This window comes from Cebidichthys violaceus, unplaced genomic scaffold, assembly GCF_023349555.1.
Source record: "Cebidichthys violaceus isolate CVI_PGR_0920_01 unplaced genomic scaffold, fCebVio1.0.p SCAF_1, whole genome shotgun sequence".
NCBI classification, from domain to species: domain Eukaryota; kingdom Metazoa; phylum Chordata; class Actinopteri; order Perciformes; family Stichaeidae; genus Cebidichthys; species Cebidichthys violaceus.
The window spans coordinates 2,811,180-2,830,311 of record NW_027176262.1 but is presented as its reverse complement, the minus strand read 5'-3'; the positions used below and the strand labels follow the sequence as shown (position 1 = coordinate 2,830,311).

General features: G+C 47.5%; 2 protein-coding genes across 7 annotated transcripts in view; both read left to right on the top strand.

The window, feature by feature from the left end:
* Positions 1 to 3,198, top strand: part of psmd2 (proteasome 26S subunit ubiquitin receptor, non-ATPase 2) — a 3,925-nt gene extending 727 nt beyond the window's left edge. The window contains exons 2-8 of the mRNA XM_068734456.1: positions 3 to 74; positions 163 to 246; positions 1,093 to 1,261; positions 1,490 to 1,584; positions 1,689 to 1,815; positions 1,923 to 2,041; positions 2,405 to 3,198. Coding sequence (XP_068590557.1) covers positions 3 to 74; positions 163 to 246; positions 1,093 to 1,261; positions 1,490 to 1,584; positions 1,689 to 1,815; positions 1,923 to 2,041; positions 2,405 to 2,587 — 849 coding nt within the window. The 3' untranslated portion in view covers positions 2,588 to 3,198. The remainder of the gene's footprint in view (positions 1 to 2; positions 75 to 162; positions 247 to 1,092; positions 1,262 to 1,489; positions 1,585 to 1,688; positions 1,816 to 1,922; positions 2,042 to 2,404) is intronic.
* Positions 3,199 to 4,570: 1,372 nt separating this feature from the next.
* The window catches only part of LOC137869061 (eukaryotic translation initiation factor 4 gamma 1-like), a 31,440-nt gene continuing 16,878 nt past the window's right edge, over positions 4,571 to 19,132 (top strand). Inside the window, exons 1-9 of one of the 6 annotated variants that reach the window (XM_068706182.1) lie at positions 4,571 to 4,609; positions 10,067 to 10,121; positions 10,254 to 10,375; positions 10,542 to 10,628; positions 11,405 to 11,437; positions 12,600 to 12,620; positions 13,116 to 13,310; positions 13,549 to 13,642; positions 17,233 to 17,426. In XM_068706182.1, coding sequence (XP_068562283.1) covers positions 10,301 to 10,375; positions 10,542 to 10,628; positions 11,405 to 11,437; positions 12,600 to 12,620; positions 13,116 to 13,310; positions 13,549 to 13,642; positions 17,233 to 17,426 — 699 coding nt within the window. In that variant the 5' untranslated portion in view covers positions 4,571 to 4,609; positions 10,067 to 10,121; positions 10,254 to 10,300. Of the gene's footprint in view, positions 4,610 to 10,066; positions 10,122 to 10,253; positions 10,376 to 10,541; positions 10,629 to 11,404; positions 11,438 to 12,599; positions 12,621 to 12,839; positions 12,988 to 13,115; positions 13,311 to 13,548; positions 13,652 to 15,509; positions 15,703 to 17,232; positions 17,427 to 19,132 lie in introns of those variants that run through there. The other 5 variants (XM_068706174.1, XM_068706191.1, XM_068706201.1 and 2 more) reach the window with 5 other exon arrangements.

Here is a 19,132-nt window from a genome sequence, read left to right as displayed (position 1 = left end):
AGGAGGACAAGGACAAGAAGGATAAGAAGGACAAAGATAAGAAGGAGACTGCTGCTGACATGGGCTCCCACCAGGTACCAGGGTTCCCCTCAAACATCATGATGTAGTCTCTGTAGTCCTTCATCAGCCACGTTATGGATGCTTTCATGTTGCTCCTCTCAGGGTGTTGCTGTTCTTGGTATTGCCCTGATTGCCATGGGGGAGGAGATCGGTTCAGAGATGGCCCTGCGGACATTTGGACATCTGGTCAGTAGCACAGCTCACTGTCGAGCTTTCTATTCTGCTGTTGTTTTCCTGAACCTTTGCTGCAGGAAGAGGTGACGAAGATGTGACGAAGATGTGAACGCCCGAGAGGGTTCAGGTGGCATTTAAAGTCTATTTTAGCATAAAGTAAAAAACCCCATTAGAATGTATGTCTTCTTACTGTTACACACATAATGAAGGAGGGACAGGAGTTTGGGGGTACTTCCTGCTCGGGGTACTTCCTGTTTGGGGTACTTCCTGTTCAGCGTACTTCCTGTTCAGGGTACTTCTTGCTCAGGGTACCTCCTGCTCAGGGTACCTCCTGCTCAGGGTACTTCCTGTTCAGGGTACTTCTTGCTCAGGGTACTTCCTGCTCAGGGTACTTCCTCCTCAGGGTACCTCCTGCTCAGGGTACTTCCTGCTCAGGGTACTTCCTGTTCAGGGTACTTCTTGCTCAGGGTACTTCCTCCTCAGGGTACTTCCTCCTCAGCGTACTTCCTGTTCAGCGTACTTCCTGTTCAGCGTACTTCCTGCTCAGGGTACTTCTTGCTCAGGGTACTTCTTGCTCAGGGTACTTCTTGCTCAGGGTACTTCCTGTTCAGCGTACTTCCTGCTCAGCATACTTCCTGCTCAGGGTACCTCCTGCTCAGGGTACTTCCTGCTCAGGGTACCTCCTGCTCAGCGTACTTCCTGCTCAGGGAACTTCCTGTTCGGGTTGCTTTCTGCTCGGGGTACTTCCTGTTTTTTGCCAAAAGCTGACAAGTTTGCCCCCCCTGTACTGAATAAGTTCTTATTCCTCCATCTCACCACCTTTCATGTCATATTCTCTTGGTTGTTCGCTTTCCTCAGCTGCGGTACGGTGAGCCCACCCTGAGGCGAGCGGTGCCCCTCGCCCTGGCCCTCATCTCCGTGTCCAACCCTCGTTTGAACATCCTGGACACCCTCAGCAAGTTCTCCCACGACGCCGACCCTGAGGTGTCCCACAACTCCATCTTCGCCATGGGCATGGTGGGCAGCGGTAAGTCGTGTTACAGAGAGCAACAGTAACTGTGTTTGTCCACTGCTGCAGCAACACTAAACCCTGGAGGTGGAGGTGAAAAAGACAAAACGGGGATAACAAGCAATACAAATAGTACGATTTAAATAAATCATTTTCGATGACGCACACTGCTCCCTCTCCTTAGTGCCTCTAGTGTTCCCTCCCTCAGCGTATTCAACAGGCTCCTCATCTTTTCCATTTCCTCAGGCACAAATAACGCCCGTCTGGCCGCCATGCTGCGCCAGCTGGCCCAGTACCACGCCAAAGACCCCAACAACCTCTTCATGGTCCGACTGGCTCAGGTGGGTGGAGACGCTCTGTGTGCTCTTTTTTTTTTTTTTTTCTCCGGGGGAAACGTTCGTAACGAGCGTAACTGTATTGACTCTCGCCGTTTGTGCCTCCGCAGGGCCTGACTCACCTGGGCAAAGGCACACTGACGCTCTGTCCCTACCACAGCGACCGGCAGCTCATGAGTCAGGTGGCCGTGGCCGGGCTGCTCACCGTGCTCGTCTCCTTCCTCGACGTCAAGAACAGTCAGTTCACTCTCCTCCTGCTGCCTCAGCGCACGCTTCACGTTGTCCACTTTTGTGTTTTTAGAATTCTAACCCCCCCCCCCTTGTGTTCACTGTGTGCGTTACAGTCATCCTGGGGAAGTCTCACTACATTCTCTACGGGCTGGTAGCAGCCATGCAGCCGCGTATGCTGGTCACCTTCGACGAGGAGCTGCGACCGCTGCCGGTGTCAGTCAGAGTCGGACAGGTGAAGCCCGGCGGACATTAGTAGAAATTCTGCTTTCCAAGCTTCCTTGCTGCGAATGAGACGAGAGGACCGGTGCCGCTTCTCGTGTCTGACCGTTTTAAAATACGTAGCTGGAGCCAGTTGGAGTGCATTCTCCTGCTTCACATTTAACGGACAAACACGAGACTGGTGTCAAGTCTTCTCATCATTCGTTTAAGCTATTCATCCAGAATACATATGCAGGAATGACGGAGAAGTTATGGAATTTCATGAGCAACAAAAATTCAAGTGGAAATGTCTGTTTTAACATGGTTGTGTGTGTGTGTGTGTGTGTGTGTGTGTGTGTGTGTGTGTGTGTGTGTGTGTGTGTGATTTTGTCTACAGGCCGTGGATGTCGTCGGCCAGGCGGGAAAGCCAAAGGCCATCACGGGTTTCCAGACGCACACCACGCCGGTGCTGCTGGCCCACGGAGAGAGGGCGGAGCTGGCCACAGAGGAGTACCTCCCCGTCACCCCCATCCTGGAGGGCTTTGTTATCCTGCGCAAGAACCCCAACTATGAAACCTAGACTGAATCATTCTCACTGGCCCCTCTCTCTCTCTGTGTGTGTGTGTGTGTGTGTGTGTGTGTGTGTGTGTGTGTGTGTGTGTGTGTGTGTGTGTGTGTGTGTGTAAGGGTAGCCCTCCATGGCTCTTGGCAGTTCTATTTAGTTGTGTACTGCATGGCTGAAAAGAGCAAGACAGGCCTATCCTTCCTCCTCCTCCTCCTGCTCCTCCTCCTCCTCGCTGTGTCTTCTCTCTGCTGTCTGTGGCCCGGCTCCAGCGGTCGTTGTTTGGGGCGTCTGGTTCATTGGACTGGGAGGACACAGGGAGGCTAAACCCGGGACCGTATTCCACTCTGCATAGATGGGTTTCCTCATTGCTCTAATTCTGATCCACATGCACTGAACCGGCTTGTCTGACCGACCGGAGGCCAGTTCAAAAGTTCACCAGTTCAGCAACTGAGTAACAGCGGCTCAGTCCACGTCATCTTTTGTAATAAGAGAGTTCAAAAGTATGTATTCATCATCATCATCACCTTTTTTGCTTCTGTTTTTATTTGTATTTTTTGTTTTTTGTTACAGTACTGTAAAAGGTTGACTCAAAAATAAAAACTCAGACCCGCGTGGTGGAAATGTGACGTCTGTGTGTCGCGTTGATTCAGATACAAAGTGTTTATTGGGATTTAAATTAAGCAGACTGCAGGTTCTCCACAAGGAGGAGCGGTTCAGTCATTAAGGAAATAAAACTCTTCACATATCTGTAAATATTCTTTACATGCACATAAATAAAACACCCAAATACATATTTATAGAGAAAAGCAACATGTGAGACATTTGTTTACCTTTTTCTTTGTTTCTGAGACATCTGCTGCATATCTACTAGTTTAAATAAGTTAATAAGATGTTTATAAACATAAGTAATAAATGGTAACCTCTAGCTTCCAGTTGAAATACTCAGGCAGGACTGCAAATAGGTTTCATGTGTAAATGTTTCTTTTCTAAACTTTTATGGAGCATGTTTGGCCTCTGCATGAACCTGCTCTCAGGTTTATTAAATAAATGACTCCGTGTGTTCTTGGTCTTTAATGTCACTGAGTTCAGTTTACCTTGAAAGACTTTATGTTTGTTTTAATTTTAAATAAGTTTTTAGCCTGAGGCTAGATTTATCTTCTGACAATTTAAAAAATGTGTTTTCTTTATTATAATTATATATATAATATATATATATATTTATTTAACCTATAATATAACATATTTGTAGCTTAATTATAATTTAACAACTATTCCAATACAAGATGCATTAAGGTATATAGATGGGAGCTTATTCAAACTAAGGTACAATTAAACATTCATTATTTTTATCTGTGTGAAAAAATGCAAACTTGGCTTTCAAAAAAACAAACATTTTAAATGTCCTTATAGTAACATTAATTAAAGTATTAAAAGCTTGTCGTTCACACGCAAACACAATACAGATAACCCCTATGCTGAAATACGAAAAATACATTAAATATAAATACATATATATTCAGTTTACCCTGAAAGACTTTTTTTTTTTTAAATATTATTTTAAATAAGATTTTAGCCTGAGACCAGATTTATCTTCTGATCATTTTTTTATGTACTTTCTTTATTATATATATATATATATATATATATATATATATATATATATATATATATATATATATATATATATATTATATATATATATATAATATTATATATATATATATATATATATATATATAATATTATATATATATAATTTTAAAATTATTCTAATACACTACTAAGTTAAATATTCCTTATTTGTATCTGTATGAAAATAATAGAACTTTAAAAAATTACGTTTTAAATGTATTCATGATACCATTAAAATATTAAAACACAATACAGATCAACCTCATGTAAAATACAGTATTTACAGCCGAGGAGACGATTACACGGAAAGTTTCACGTGATGGGATTTTTCGCCGGAAGTACCTAGCTACCGGCTTCCGGGAAGATTTTCCGTCCGTCCGGCTCTGCGGACTCAAGGAGAGAAAGGTAACGCCGCGGTCCTGAGCGAGATTCTTTATCAAAATGCTCAAAAATATCACATGTATGTCAAGTCGCTGTTTGAAAGAGACTCCGGGGGGACAGGCGTGTCTATGTTTTGGCTTTTTAGTCAAGAGATATATCTAAGATATGTCTTCTTCACTGGTTTTGCTGCTGTTCCTTGCTGTGTTTTCAGGGATTAGCTGGCTAGCATGGCTAGCTAGCATTCCATGCTAACGCGACGTGGGTGTTCTTTCTTCACTTTAGCTAGCTCCGGCTAGCAAGCTAACACGCTACGATAGACACCCACGTTTAGAAATGTATTCATATTGTGTGTAATGTATTCTATTTGGTTGTTGACACGTTGACTGTCGCGTCACAATGTTGTTGTTTTCGTCGGTTAACGTGATTTTTGTTTTGTTTGTAATGCTAGCTGGCCAAACCAACCCAATAACCGATTGCTAGCTAGCTTGCTAGCTCCCACGGTAGGCTATAGATAGCAGTAGGTTAAACCATGCTAGTTGTGTCGAAGCCGTGTTTGTGCACCTCCCAGTAGAAGGTGACGGAGTTTGTGTATTCTCGTGTTTGCTCGTCTGGTTGCAAAAATAAAATAAAAAAAAAACATGCACGTTGACAGCTGTTGGTTGCAAATAGAAGGATTGCTGATTTCTTGATGTCTTCAGACATGCCATGGCGATTTGAAACCGTTTATATTAGGCGGTAAAGTATTAACCGTGGTTAAAAGATCTGGTTGTGATCCAGTCTTCCAGTTCGTGCAGAAGCACGGTTTCTCTCCGTTTAGAGAGCCAGACAGTCAACACAATATGTGCCGGTATATCATATTGTCAGCAGCTCTAACACGCATGCAGGAATTATGGTTTTAAAACCTTGATGAACGTGTGATTTGTTCCCCACATCATTTCTACCGTAGAGCTGCCCAGGTGGGTGATGTTGCTGTTTAAACTGGGCGAGGTGTTGGGCTGCGAAAGTCTGACTCATTCTGGCTCGTTTACGGTAACGTTAGGTTACTCATTGTCACGACACCGTTGACAGCACTGCTGCTGTGTGCGTATGTGCGTGTGTGTACCACCTAGCTAGGTGAAGCTATGAAGCATAGGTACTGAATGTGTGTGTGTAGCATATTGAGCTACTGCATCCGCATGCACGCGCTAATAACCGGTAACTTTCGCTTAATCTTTAGGTCAGCATTCCCCTTCATTGGTGCACGATTTCGACCTCCTGTGTCTCCACCCAGCGTCGTCTGTTCAGCGCGGTGTGCTTTATGGTTTATATTAAGCACAGCAGGGTGGTTGTCATTAGACCGTATCGGCTGAGGCGTGGCTGGCATGAAGCCGGGCAGTCATCGCGCCAATAGGAGGAGAAAGCACGTGGTGGAATCCAGATTGGGCCTATAGGAAAGTTAGCAACATGGCTAACTGCACAACACACACAGCAGCAGCACGTCTTCGCCAACCGTGTTTGGTGTGACCGAACGTTTGATATATGCGTGTTTATTACAATTCAATGCTGATATATATGTGTGTGTGTGTGTGTGTGTGTGTGTGTGTGTGTGTGTGTGTGTGTGTGTGTGTGTGTGTGTGTGTGTGTGTAGACACCGCAGACACGCCCCTGTACCATTGCAAACGTGTCCCCACAGATTGATCAGACACACCGATGTTGTATCAGTGGGCAGTGAGCGTTGTTTGAGCGATGACATGTGGTTTGTTCATGTTTAAAGCTGCTTTTCTGCAGCAGGGTGACGTTAAAAGGCTGCAGACATGTGACCTTAGCTTGAGAGTGTGGGTCCAAAATGGATGCAGTTTCCTATGCTAATCTAGGCAGATGATGATGATGATGATGTTGTTGTTGTTTTTCACCCAAGTCTTTGGTTACATACAGACATTAATCCCTGAGCACCATTCATCAGCCCAGGAGAATGCTACGCAGTGATCTCACACCTGCTTTAGTCGGAGTGACGCGAATACGACGACTAGTAAGAAGCTGAGCCAGGCTGTCGCAGTGTTCCTGACACAAGGACACTACTGAGCTTCCTGTTGTGGAACTTGTAAAGCTCAGAGAGTCGGGGGCTTGTGTGGGTTTCGGCAGAATGTGTATTCAGCTTGAAGAACATGGGGGGAGGGAGAGAGAGAGAGAGACGGGCTGTGCTGGTGTGATGACGCGTGGAGCTAGACATCCACGTTTCCCTGACGAGTGCTCGTCACTGACACTCAACGCTTGATAATGTGATCGTGGAAAATCCAATTGTCTTCTGTGTCTCTGTGGTCTGAGAACAAAAGGACTGCGAGCATGTCGTCTCATCTCAGATCGTTGGTTGAGATTTAAAATGCACAGCCTGCAGGCCGGTGAACTGCGTATAACAGAGGAGTTACTGAAAGTCAAATTGAGATTTTTATCAAAAGCTGAGGAATCGGTGTGTGAATGTGCATTATAAGCAACCATGTGTTATGGATATTGTTACATTTTCAAAGTATCGTGACATCTGCAGCAGACCACGTAGATAAAGCCGGTGACTCATGTGTTTGTGTTTTTTTAAACTGACTTCCCCAGGCAGCTGAATGTTGCTTAGTTCTCAGCGTGGATGGTGTTGAATTTGTTCTGGAGCGTGAGCTAGATTAGGCTTTGGACGGGGATAGAGGAGGACCAGATTTTGCCGTTAAGACTAAAGGAAGGCTTAGTTTGCTCTAAAGCTGAGAGGAAGTCTAGATTGTGTGTGGAGGACCGGGGCTGGATGAAGGCTAGGTTTGTTCCAGAACTGAGTCCGGAGGAGGAGGAGGAGGAGGAGGAAAAAGTTCTGTCCAGACTGGCAACAGTTGAATAACGAGAACCGGATACCGTGCCACCGCGTAGCCTCTTTTCCGTTACCCGGTGGTCACTTGTGGTATTGCAGCGAGAAACTAACGCGGTAAAAGAGACGTCAGTAACAAACGTTGACAGAACTGCAAACAAGGTCTGTTATGAAGGCTTTATACTATAACCAGAATCAGGAACTTGTGGGCGGGGTCAGAGGGAGAAACCCCACTACGCATATTCATTTGATTCACGTACGTTGGAAGTAAAAACCCCAGGAGCTTGAAACCTTCTTCTTCTTTTTTTTGCCGCATGCAACCAACTCTCATTGGACTGAATGGACGCCATCTCAGGGGTATCCAGTTCTTAAAATACATCCATATGTTACACCATGTATGGGTGACGTGACCAACTTCTTCTTCAAATGTTCCTCCTCCTCCTCCCCCTCTTCTTCCTCCTCCTCCTCCCTGTGCATGCAGGGTTACGCAACAGTTGAAGCCACATGTTTCACCAGCAGTGGAGCTGGTGGCTAAATCTCAGACCAGCTCAGATGACTAAACTGTGTGTGAATTGGGGGGGGGGGGGGGGGTCTCCTAAAACACAGATTCTTGCAAAAAGACAAAAGTGGGCTCTCTGGCTTTTTTATTTATTTTTTTACCAGTTCCGCTGTGCAGCGCTCCAAACTGTTCCCAGGATGTGTACTGATGTCTACTTGTCATTAATTCTGCAGACTACGGTAATGAGTGCGGTGCTGACGGTGTGCTGCGTCATCGGCCCACTAGTTGTTTAAGAAGCCGGCCACGTCTCACCGCTCCGGGGTGAAGCGTCCCGTAGCGTGTAGATAACACAACGTATGCAGAGAATACAAACAGCCGGGATCCTCATCTGGCTGTATGAGTTGGAATCCATTATCTGTACCCACCGCCACAGTGACAGCTGGTATTCCTTTTCACCTTTGTGTGTGTGTGTGTGTGTGTGTGTGTGTGTGTGTGTGTGTGTGTGTGTGTGTGTGTGTGTGTGTGTGTGTGTGTGTGTGTGTGTGTGTGTGTGTGTGTGTGTGTGTGTGATGTTGTTCTGGAGACACCTGCTGCAGCAGGAACTACCACAGAGGTTTTTTCTTTTAGTACTTTGCCTGGTCTCTGTCTCTCTGTCTGTCTCTCTGTCTGTCTCTCTCTCTCTCTCTCTGTCTCTCTCTCTCTGTGGACAGATGCTTTCACCGTGATGGTGACGCAGCTGTGCAAGAAGCTTCACAGGTGTGTGTGTAGTAGTAGTTGAGATCGTGAAGCAAGGGACGAGTTGGGAGACGTACAGGTGCTCTCTAACAGGCACTGTGTGTGTGTGTGTGTGTGTGTGTGTGTGTGTGTGTGTGTGTGTGTGTGTGTGTGTGTTCATGGTTACAGGGGCAGAAATTACAACCATTTCTGCAGCGTGATTTCCTCCTCCCAGACTCATCATGACTCAGGCTTTTTACACTGCTGCGCGTGTGTGTGTGTGGTGTGTGGTGTGTGTACCAAGGAAGGGAGTGTGTGTGTGTGTGTGTGTGTGTGTGTGTGTGTGTGTGTGTGTGTGTGTGTGTGTGAGAGAGAGTGTCACAGATATAATGTTGGGCCGCGCTATAAATACCAAATGTGTCGCTGTTACAAGGACCGTAGAACGGAAGGAGGATGACTGCACTGGAGTCATGCAGTGATCCATGGGTCAGCGGGGCGACGAGTCATTGTGACCAACGCTGCAGCTCAGAGAGTTTGTTCCTCCGGTCCATCTAATGCATCACAACTGTGTCATTACAAGTTGTGTCCTCATTAAATGGACTGTACATCGGTTGGACACGTCCCACAATAAACAGTTACTACTGCACTACCAAAATGGTGCCGCAGATAAATAATGCAGGCGTGATGTCAAGTGGACACATTTTACTGGGGCGTTATGTGTCCTGGGACCTTTTTTTTAAAGGTTGGAAGTGATTGTGTTGTTTGTTTGTTGTTCTTTTTGCAGCCGGTTCACTTTGGCCTCCGGTTGCTTGTGGGTAAATACTCACTTTCTGCTGAGCCGTCGGCACGAAAACGTTGGAAAGCGGAGCTGACGTCACGTGTTCTCTGACGGGCAGAAGAATTCAGATTACTGGTTGTTCTGGATTGGAAGCTTGTATGTCGTCGGGTGAACTGGACCCTCTGTGGGCTGATGTCATGTGAGCTACAGGTGTAACTCTGACCCACCTGGATTAATCCCGTGAAAATGGACTGAGCGCGTCTCATTGTCTGTAATACTCCAGCTCTGAAAAACAAGCTAAACTTTTGGGACGTTTCATACTGTAATGATGTCAGACTTGTATTATAAAACATGTGTTTTTTTGATGAAATATCACAATTTGAAGCTTCGGTCTGGCTGCTTTTTTTTAGTCTAATTGTACTTGATGTGTTCAAGAACCGTCGGAAACTTGAAATCCGACTATAGTCTTGTTTTTTCCAGCTACTGGCTACGACTAACGGCGTCATTCTGGCAGTTTATCTAAAGAATACGAGCTTTTCAATCCTCCATCTTTTTGGTACACAGTACCTTTTTATTAGATTATTATGGATGCTGTGAAGTCGTTGGAATGTGCCATTAGCCAATACATGCTAATTGCTAACAAGGCTTCCCTTTCTGTCCGTCTCCTAGGAAACAACGTTCCTCGGTGTAACCGCACTAAGGACCTTTAAAAGGATTCATTAATGTAAGTAAGACCTTTACCAGTTCTCTAATTCCTGTCAGCATCACATGGCCTCACGTCGTCGTTCTCTCCGCTGTGGTATCAAATGTGACGTTTCAGCTTGATAACCATTTAACTTGTCCTCTCCCTCGTCAGATTTGTACACAGGTCCACATCCGCCTCCCCATGCAGAACTCCATGAAATGAATAAAGCACCACAGCCTCTAACAGGACCCCCCTCCAACCCCCACCCCGCCCCCTCCCCCGGCCTGTCGCAGGTAAAGCAATATTGTCGACGTCAGAAACAAAACAGAAACTCCACATATTGCCACTTAAACGTCCTGTGTTGACTCTTTTAAGACAAAGACAAAAAGGGGGGGCTGTTATGTACCTCATCCCTGCTTTTTGTTTACTGCTGTTGACATCACTTCCTGTCTCTTGCAGCCCTCATTCCCCCCCGGGCAGCCCCCTTCTGTTGTGTTTGCCACCCCACCGCCTCCACAAATGAACCCGGCGCCGCAGCCCCGACAGGTAGGCCCACGACCCCAGCCGACCCACATTTTAACATTTCTTAAAATAACTCTGCTGTATTGTAAGTACTTTGCTAAGCAGTTGGGTAAAACAAATCAAGAAGCGGTTGCTTCAGTGTGCGTGGCTGTCAGCGCTGGAAAGCTGAAACTCCTCCTGTTCAGCTTTCTTCCGACTGTTTGATCAGAAATTCATATATTAGGCGTGAAAAGGGATCGTTTGGCCGTGAGGTTGTATGACGTATTCATCCGCGGTCTGTGTTTTGGAGAAACGGATCTCTTTCCGAGGGGTAAACCGAAGCCGTCAAAGCCACCGGTCTCCTTTGACAAAACCAGCTATTTTACCTTTGAAGACACGGGGGGTTCGCTGGTCTACCAAGGCCTTCAACGGTTACCTTGTTTGTGTTACTGTGTGTGTACTTTTGGTGAATCTGAGCTCCGCTTTAATACACCAAAGTCACACAAACATAGTAACCGACGGAGGCAGCGGTAGACCGGTAACTTCAGCGTTCTACGCGGTGAAATGACTTGTTTTTGTCAACGGAGTCTCGTGGCTTTGAAGAGAGCATAGGTGGTTAAAACTGCTTCAGACGGCGAGGTAAAGCAGTGAAAACATCTACTGCAGTACCTCATACAACCCTGCTCTAAACAAGCCGGACTGTCCCTTTAAGGGCCGTGGTTTTTAACTAGAAGAAGCCCGTCAGTGGAGGGTGAAGCATGGATCTGGTGCTTTTTTGTCTTTTTTTTAAACCTCTGTCCTGTCTGCCTCTCCTCCTCTAGTTTGCCCCAGGGCCCCGACCTATACACCAACAGGTACTAACGGCAGCTCCTATCCTGTAACGTGTGTGTCTGTGTGTGTCTGTCTGTCTGTCTGTCTGTCTGTCTGTCTGTCTCTGTGTGTCTGTCTGTCTGTCTCTGTGTGTCTGTCTGTCTGTCTCTGTGTGTGTGTGTGTGTGTGTGTGTGTGTGTGTCTGTCTGTCTGTCTGTCTGTCTGTCTGTCTCTGTGTGTCTGTCTCTGTGTCTCTGTCTGTCTGTTTGTCTGTCTCTGTGTGTCTGTCTGTCTGTCTCTGTGTCTCTGTCTCTGTGTGTCTGTCTCTGTGTGTGTGTCTGTCTGTCTGTCTGTCTGTGTGTGTGTGTGTGTGTCTCTGTGTGTGTGTGTGTGTGTGTGTGTGTGTGTGTGTGTGTGTGTGTGTGTGTCTGTCTGTCTCTGTGTGTCTCTGTCTGTCTCTGTGTGTGTGTCTGTCTGTCTGTCTGTCTGTCTCTCTGTGTGTGTGTGTGTGTGTGTGTGTGTGTGTGTGTGTGTGTGTGTGTGTGTGTGTGTCTGTGTCTCTGTCTCTGTCTCTGTCTGTCTCTGTCTGTCTCTGTGTGTCTCTGTGTGTGTGTGTGTGTGTGTGTGTGTGTGTGTGTGTGTCTCTCTGTCTGTCTCTGTGTGTGTGTGTGTGTCTGTGTGTGTGTCTGTGTCTGTGTCTGTGTCTGTGTCTGTGTCTCTGTCTGTGTCTGTCTGTCTCTGTGTGTCTCTGTGTGTGTTAGAGGCAGTAGAGATGACAGAGGCTGCACGGTGTTCTTCCACTCCTATAAAAACACATGACACCGATTGTGAGCTTTTGGGAGATATTTAGACGTAGAGTAGTTTCTCCCCAAAAAGTCTTAATGAGGAAAATGATTTACTTGCTGATGACAAACATTGTGATGGATGTGAATGTTTGCCCGTCCTCCACTTCTTCTGCTCTAGTCTCAGTCTGCATGCTGTTAAAAGAGAAGCTAGCCCCGGTTCATGTTGGATTCACCGCTCTGCCTATTCTCTGCATGCTGCTTGTGAATTCACGGCTTGGCTCAGGATGGACAGTTTCTGGGTGCTTTGCTCTAACTGATTGTGGTGCTCTCTCTCTCCCCCACCCCCCCACCCCCCATCTCCTCCCTCCTTATTGCTTCCATTTGATGTGTCTCTGTGTGGCCTGTGTTTGCGCTGCTGAAGGGAGGCTTCAGGTCGCTACAGGTAACTCAATTTCCTCTTTTCTTCCAGTTTTTTTTTCTCCCCTCCTCCCTCACCGTCTCGAGTTCAATATGTGTCCAATGTTCTGCAGTTTGTTGTGGGCCTTCGTTGGCTCGGTGTCGCGTTCGGGTTCGGCACAGCGGCGCTGAGCTTCCCAGGCACCGGCAGCAGAATGTCAATGAGGAGGCTCTGAATGAACCCGCGTTAGCTGCTTTATCTCTTCTGGCAGGCAATATGTTCCCAGTTGGATTCCAGCCACACAGATTCAGGGACGAGCTATGGGCCGAGCTGTTAGGCTGGACCAGCTCGGTCCGAGAGATACAAGTCCGAGACGGGCATGGGGGAGGATTGTTATGTTGGTTTCAGAAAGGTAACTAATAATCTATTGGTTTGTCTCTCCATCCCGCTCCTCTTCCCACATCGTCCTCTCTCTCTCTCTCTCTCTCTCTCGTCTCCCTCTCTATCGTCTACATGTTCTCCCCCCCCCTCTCCCTCCAGCCCTACTACACCAACAGGGCCAGCCTGCCACCCAGCAGCGGGCCTCGGGGCATCCCTCCCAACAGCGGCCCCCGGCCCGTGACGCCCACCCACGTCTACCAGCCGGGCCCCGGCTCTCAGATGATGATGATCCCCGGGCAGCAGCTGCCCTTCCCCAGCTCGCCGCAGGGAGCCGCCTACTTCATACCGGGACAGGTAGAGACAGTTTGTTTTGTCAGAGACACGCGGTACGATGGACAGCTGAGCTAACGCGACTCACCAGCGACATTTTCCTCATGTCTTCTCATATAATATAGAGCTTTTTGAATTTGCGTCATGAGGAACGTAAACGGCAGCAACAAAAACAATAGAACTTCTACATCAAGAAGACATTGACCATCATCTTTGACCGTCTTCCACTCCTCCTCCTCCTCCTCCTCTTGATTCCTTTCAGTACCGGTCAGCGACCTACGTGGCCACGCCCCAGCAGTACCCGGTCCCAGCAGGCACCCCGGGCTTCTACCCCGGCACCAGCCCCGCTGAATATGGTACTTATGGTAAGAGGCTCTACCTGGGGCCTCACCTGACCCACTCACACACACACACACACACACACACACACACACACACACACACACACACACACACACACACACACACACACACACACACACGTCTGCTCCTGAATCCAGTCGCACTACAGACGTGTGCCCGGTGATCCCGTGTGTCGTGCCGCCCTCTAGAGGTCGCCGAGTGTCGGTGTGTCACAAGAAGTGACGATACCCTGAAAACAACAAACTTGCTGAACCCCCCCTCTCACACCCCCCCCCCCCCCCCCCTCCTTTCTCTCACCCCAGCAACAGGCATCCCAGCTATGTGTTGTCTTTGTTTAAACTGTAGCTCATCAGCAGTAGAATGCGCCGGCCTCAGTACAGGACTGTAAACACACAGTTCTTCCTGATGGGCTTTCCGTTTCACGGCCTGTTGCACCCCAGCGTAGGAGCGCCGTGCTTTTAAAAGAGAAATACCTCTGCACCTGCGTAAGTGTGGTGAGCGCTTATAAAATCTGCTGTTTGGGAACTCAAATCGTCGGCTTCTTCATACTTCTGTCTGGTGTTTTCAGGGCAGTTGGTGTGAAATGCAGCAGGCAAAAAAAAAAAAAAAGGGTTACTTGTGTTGAGTATAACTGGTTTACATTCATGTAGGAAACATCCTAAAACTACTAGCTGACCGTAGATCGGTTAAATCAAATGTACGCTGTTTTCTGGACAATAACAATGTCCTGTTGACGTGTCTAATGTCTTTTAGAAGAAGGGGAGTTCTAGGTTATGAGGATGCAATAATGTGGAGGATTCTGCTTTTATTTCTCCTCACCTGCAGCATGTTTGAGTCCTGTAATTTTGGGGGTTAAATGCACTTGTTATATGTCAGCTAAATGAAGGTGAGGCGTCGACTGCCTGAGGCGTGTCGGCCTATAAAGTTCACCTATAAACTGAATCCCTGAATCCATCTTTAAGTGTGCCTCGAAATTTAAAGCGACACAACAAACTGCAGATCCCAGAACAGCGGGTCGCGTCTGAACTCCTTCACCGTCTCTTCACGGTGGCGCAGTCGCGGCCTCCTACGTCTGTGGTGTTGGTCGGCCTCTGCCAGACTTTAGTGGATCTCTGGGGGAGGTGGTGTGTTTTGTGTTGGGAGGGAGGGAGGATGTTTTGTCACTCTGCGAGTCACGACGCGGGGCTCTCACATGACCCCCGAATAACCGGTCATGTGACAGAGAGAGATTCAAGCTCTCGTGTCTCTCGTGGGACCGCTGGTGCTGGCTGTGAAGGTGTCCACGGCTGTTTTTCAGGTTTTATCAGGAGACGAGAAAATGCAAAACAGATTCATTGTTGACCTGGAAATGATTCAGCTGTTTTTGCCTCGAGGAACCGCCGCCACAACGCTCCGCTAACGGCTCACTAACAACCTCAGAGTGTCATTCCAACACCCCCCTCTGGTCCTCTTAAGTGGTGCAGTCTGTCTCACCATGGCCTCCTTTTCTAGCAGTCGAGTAAAACACACACACACACAGACACACACACCGTTGCTGACGGAGTAGGGCGACTATTTTTAAGACCCCTCCCCAAAAGCTGAGTGCTTTGCTGCGCTCACTCCCGGCCCAGCGCTCTGCTCTCTGGAGCAGCCGGGGATGCCGGCGCGGATCAGAGCCGCTGTGAACGACACGACCGAATAGTTTAGCTCGGGCTGCCGGCGTACGCTGTGGAGAGGGTGAGAGGGGGGAGGGAGAGAGGGGAGGGAGAGAGGTTAAAAAAACAAGTGAAAGGCGAGGGAGGAACCAGGAAGGTCAGGGGGAGGAGCGACCCGCTGAGAGGGGGAGGGAGGGGGGGAGGGAGGGCTGAGCGTTCAGAGAAGTCGTTGTGAGAGGGCACCTGTAGAGAGGACAGGAAGACGTTCAGAGAGGGGGTTTGAACAGAAACCCCCTCTTCCTTTTTTCTTCCTTCTTTTTTTTTTTTCCCCCCCTCTTCCTCTGTCCGTACACGGTTCTGCATTCAGCAGGCGTTCAACATGGGGAACCGAGGGTCTGGAGAGCAGCAGGACTCTGAGGGTAGGTAGTGGTCTTGACGGTCTCTCTTATCGTATCGGGACGCCGTCCAAGAAAAGTCTCTCTGGCTTTCTATTTATTTTTTTTTGGCATGCTATGTTCTCTCTCGTTCTCTCCCTCCGTCCGTCTTCCCTCCCGTTCCCCCTCTCTCTCTCTCTCTCTCTCTCTCTCACGCGCTCTCCCCCCCTCCCAGCCGGTCTGGTGTTTTTTTGCCTATATTTAGGCTGCGCTGCCCCTGGTCAACAATGCAGACTCAGTAATGTGAGTTACACTGAACTGAGGAGGAGGAGGAGGAAGAGGCAGAGAGAGGCCTCTGCAATCTGAGGATTCTGGTTTTCTTTTCTTTCTTTTTTTTAAAGTGTGGCTACGAGCGGTTCTGAACTATGAGCCGAGGCCGGTCACAGGGCCAGGTAACGTCACCGAGTGGGTGGATGTTGACATTATTGACCGTGGAGGCTGACGGAGGCTGACGGAGGCAGCAGCAAAGCTGGCTCTTGTCGTCGTGGTCCGAGGGGTCTTCCGGGTGCCATGTTTTGCTTCTGTTGACCGTTGCATTCACTTCCAACACGTAAAGAAAGGGGGGGGGTTTCAATATAATCCAGGTCTGACCCGATCAGTGGTGTCGTGAGAACTTGTTCTGATGATTTGAAGATGGCGATAAGAAGAAGAGAACTTTAATTACAGTCATGTGATACTTTTATTTTGGTCTGTTACTCAGACTGCCTGGAGACAAAGTGTGGAGCTGAAGGGATCGGTGGATAAATAAAAAAACTACTTTTTTTTTTTTTTTTTTTTTGGTCATGGATATCTTTGGGTTAAAACGAGCATTTCTGAATTAGTCACGTTGGACCGAACGGCATGGTGGGAAGTTGAACGTCGTTTATTTGCACATTCCGCCCACATTGTAAAAACAATAAAGTCACAAACAGAAAACGAGGCCTTCCATCTGCCTGTATGGTCAGATATTAATAATGTGTTTCACATTGTTTTGGTATTTAATTAATGGCACAATAATGGAGAGATTACAGTTACATAATATCAGTGTTTGTCCTTTTTTGATTCCCTACATTTCTTTATTTATTTGTTCGTTTTATTCGTTGCTCGTTCGTTTATTTTAGACAAAACGTTGTGACAATAACACGGAAACGCTTCTGCGATAGGGATCTAAAAAAAAAAAGCGACAAATTTGCGTTTTTAATTTCGTTCACGTAGATTCAAAGTTGCTCAGTGCTGGAGTATTTGACAGGATACGTCCTCCTCTTTGGTTCTTTATTAACGTGCTCTTACCTCATCTGCAGCTGTCGCTCTGCAAATCATGGAGAAATAAAAACCGTCACGTTTCTAGATGCGGCTTTCCTCACTGCCTCCAAGTAGCCCGACAGGACTTCCAGAACATTAGCGCTGTAATGCCGCCGTGTGTGTGTGTGTGTGTGTGTGTGTGTGTGTGTGTGTGTGTGTGTGTGTGTGTGTGTGTGTGTGTGTGTGTGTGTGTGTGTGTGTTGGTTTACATTCTGGTCTGCGTCTGATCCACAGCAGGGGCCTACTACCCCGCCCAGCCTCAGTTCACCCCCTCGGTGCAGTCGGCGCCCGTCATTATGAACCCGGCTCCTCAGCAACAACAGCAGCAGCAGCAGCAGCAACAGCAACAGCAGCAACAGCAACAGCAACAGCAGCAACCGCCTCCTCAGCCCCCCCAACACATCGCCACCAAGCGGGAACGGAAACAGGTACGGTCGCTATATCCTGCACCACACTCCAGACCTTCAACTCCCATCATTTCACCTGCAGAATGACCCACTAGTGAACACAGAACAGACCGACAGGAAAGACTTAAAAGAACTGCTCCTCAAATTTGGACAAGTTCTGTTCATCAGTGAAGCTCAGGTACTTTAACTCGCTCTGTTGCTTTGTGTTATAGAGGGATGTTCTCCAGAACATCCCAGACCCAAACAGCTCCAGTGTAGATGTCGCCGTACACATCTTGGCGCTATTGCAGACAAGTCAAAACACTGTTCTTTTGGTTCTTGGACGATGGGTTCGATGCCTGCTCTGTACTGTTTGTTGTGACAATATAATCCCGTTTCCTGCAACGATGGCGATCCAGGTACACACAACAAATCTCACTAATCTGTGAACTTTCCAACGAGTTTCCACCCCGGGGGAACGAGGAGCTAGAGGAGCGAATGAAAGCAGCGAGTCCTGCTAAGAGAACACAGTTTAGTGTGAGGGGAGAATGTCACCCCGGTGAATAATCTGACTTCCAGATGCACAATATGATGGTCTGGCTTCAGATGCTCGTCGAGCTGTTTTTACTCGCATATAAAACTGTGATTTAGATATTAATTATCAGGAGCTCGCCAGACCCGAATGCAATTAGTCTGGAAGCTCTCGGTTCTTTTTTCAGAGAGGCGTCGTCCCGTGCCTGATGGCCAATCGCAGCACAGTAGTGCCAGCCAATCGCAGCGCATCGGGGGGGCGGGGCTTGGCACAAAGCGGAGGGTGGGGTGGGGGTGGGGAATAAAATAACGCATGAGTAAAGCAAAAATGTAAACAGCCTGCAGCGTGTGTGTGTTATGAGAAGGTTTATTAAACGTATGTCAGAAGTGAGAAGTTTCAAACACGCCTCCGTGACGATGAATGGAAATCTGTTAACAGCAGGGGGGGGGGGGGTTCGTCTAGACAATCAAGGACTCTTCTGTAGATAGTTTAGATATAGAAGGACGCTTACCAGACGTGAAGTTTAAAGTTGCACGGACAACGCCGTGGCAGCGACCTGGTCGAGACCTGTCAATCACTGTGTAGCCCCGCCCCTAAAGCATCCCCTGCTCTATGGTGTGTTTGACTCTAAATGGAGCATAATGTACTAAATGAACATCATGCTGTATTGAAGAAGACTGTAAACTAGAGATTGAGACCATAAACTCATGTTTACAATGTTTACTGAGGGAATAAATCAAGAGAGAAGTAGAGTCATTTTAGACTAGACTTCTATACAACCAGAGGAGTCGCTCCCTGGTGGACACTAGAGAGAATGCAGCTTTTTAAAGACGTGAAGAACTGACTTCACTCTTCAGAACCGTAGGCTGCCATCTTGGCTAGCTGCTCCAGGCTACATTAGCCTCTGCTAACTTAACCCACGCTGGAACAGTTGGTGGTCGCGTTGCATTGTGGGTAATGAAGGAATGAATGTCACGAGTCCACCGATATTACAGAAGTGCAATGCTTAATAAGTAGAGTGCTCCTTCTAATATTTAAAGTAATGGAAGAAGCAGATCATGTTATGAGACGGGGTTCGTTACATCGGGGTTTTAAAACTTTACCAAAAAAAAACTACAAATTGATGAGATTCTGAACTTTAACTGTAAGCGATGGCTGTTGTGGATTGACCTTTTTTCTGTGTTTATGTAACAACTCCAGCACAGCAACCCGACGA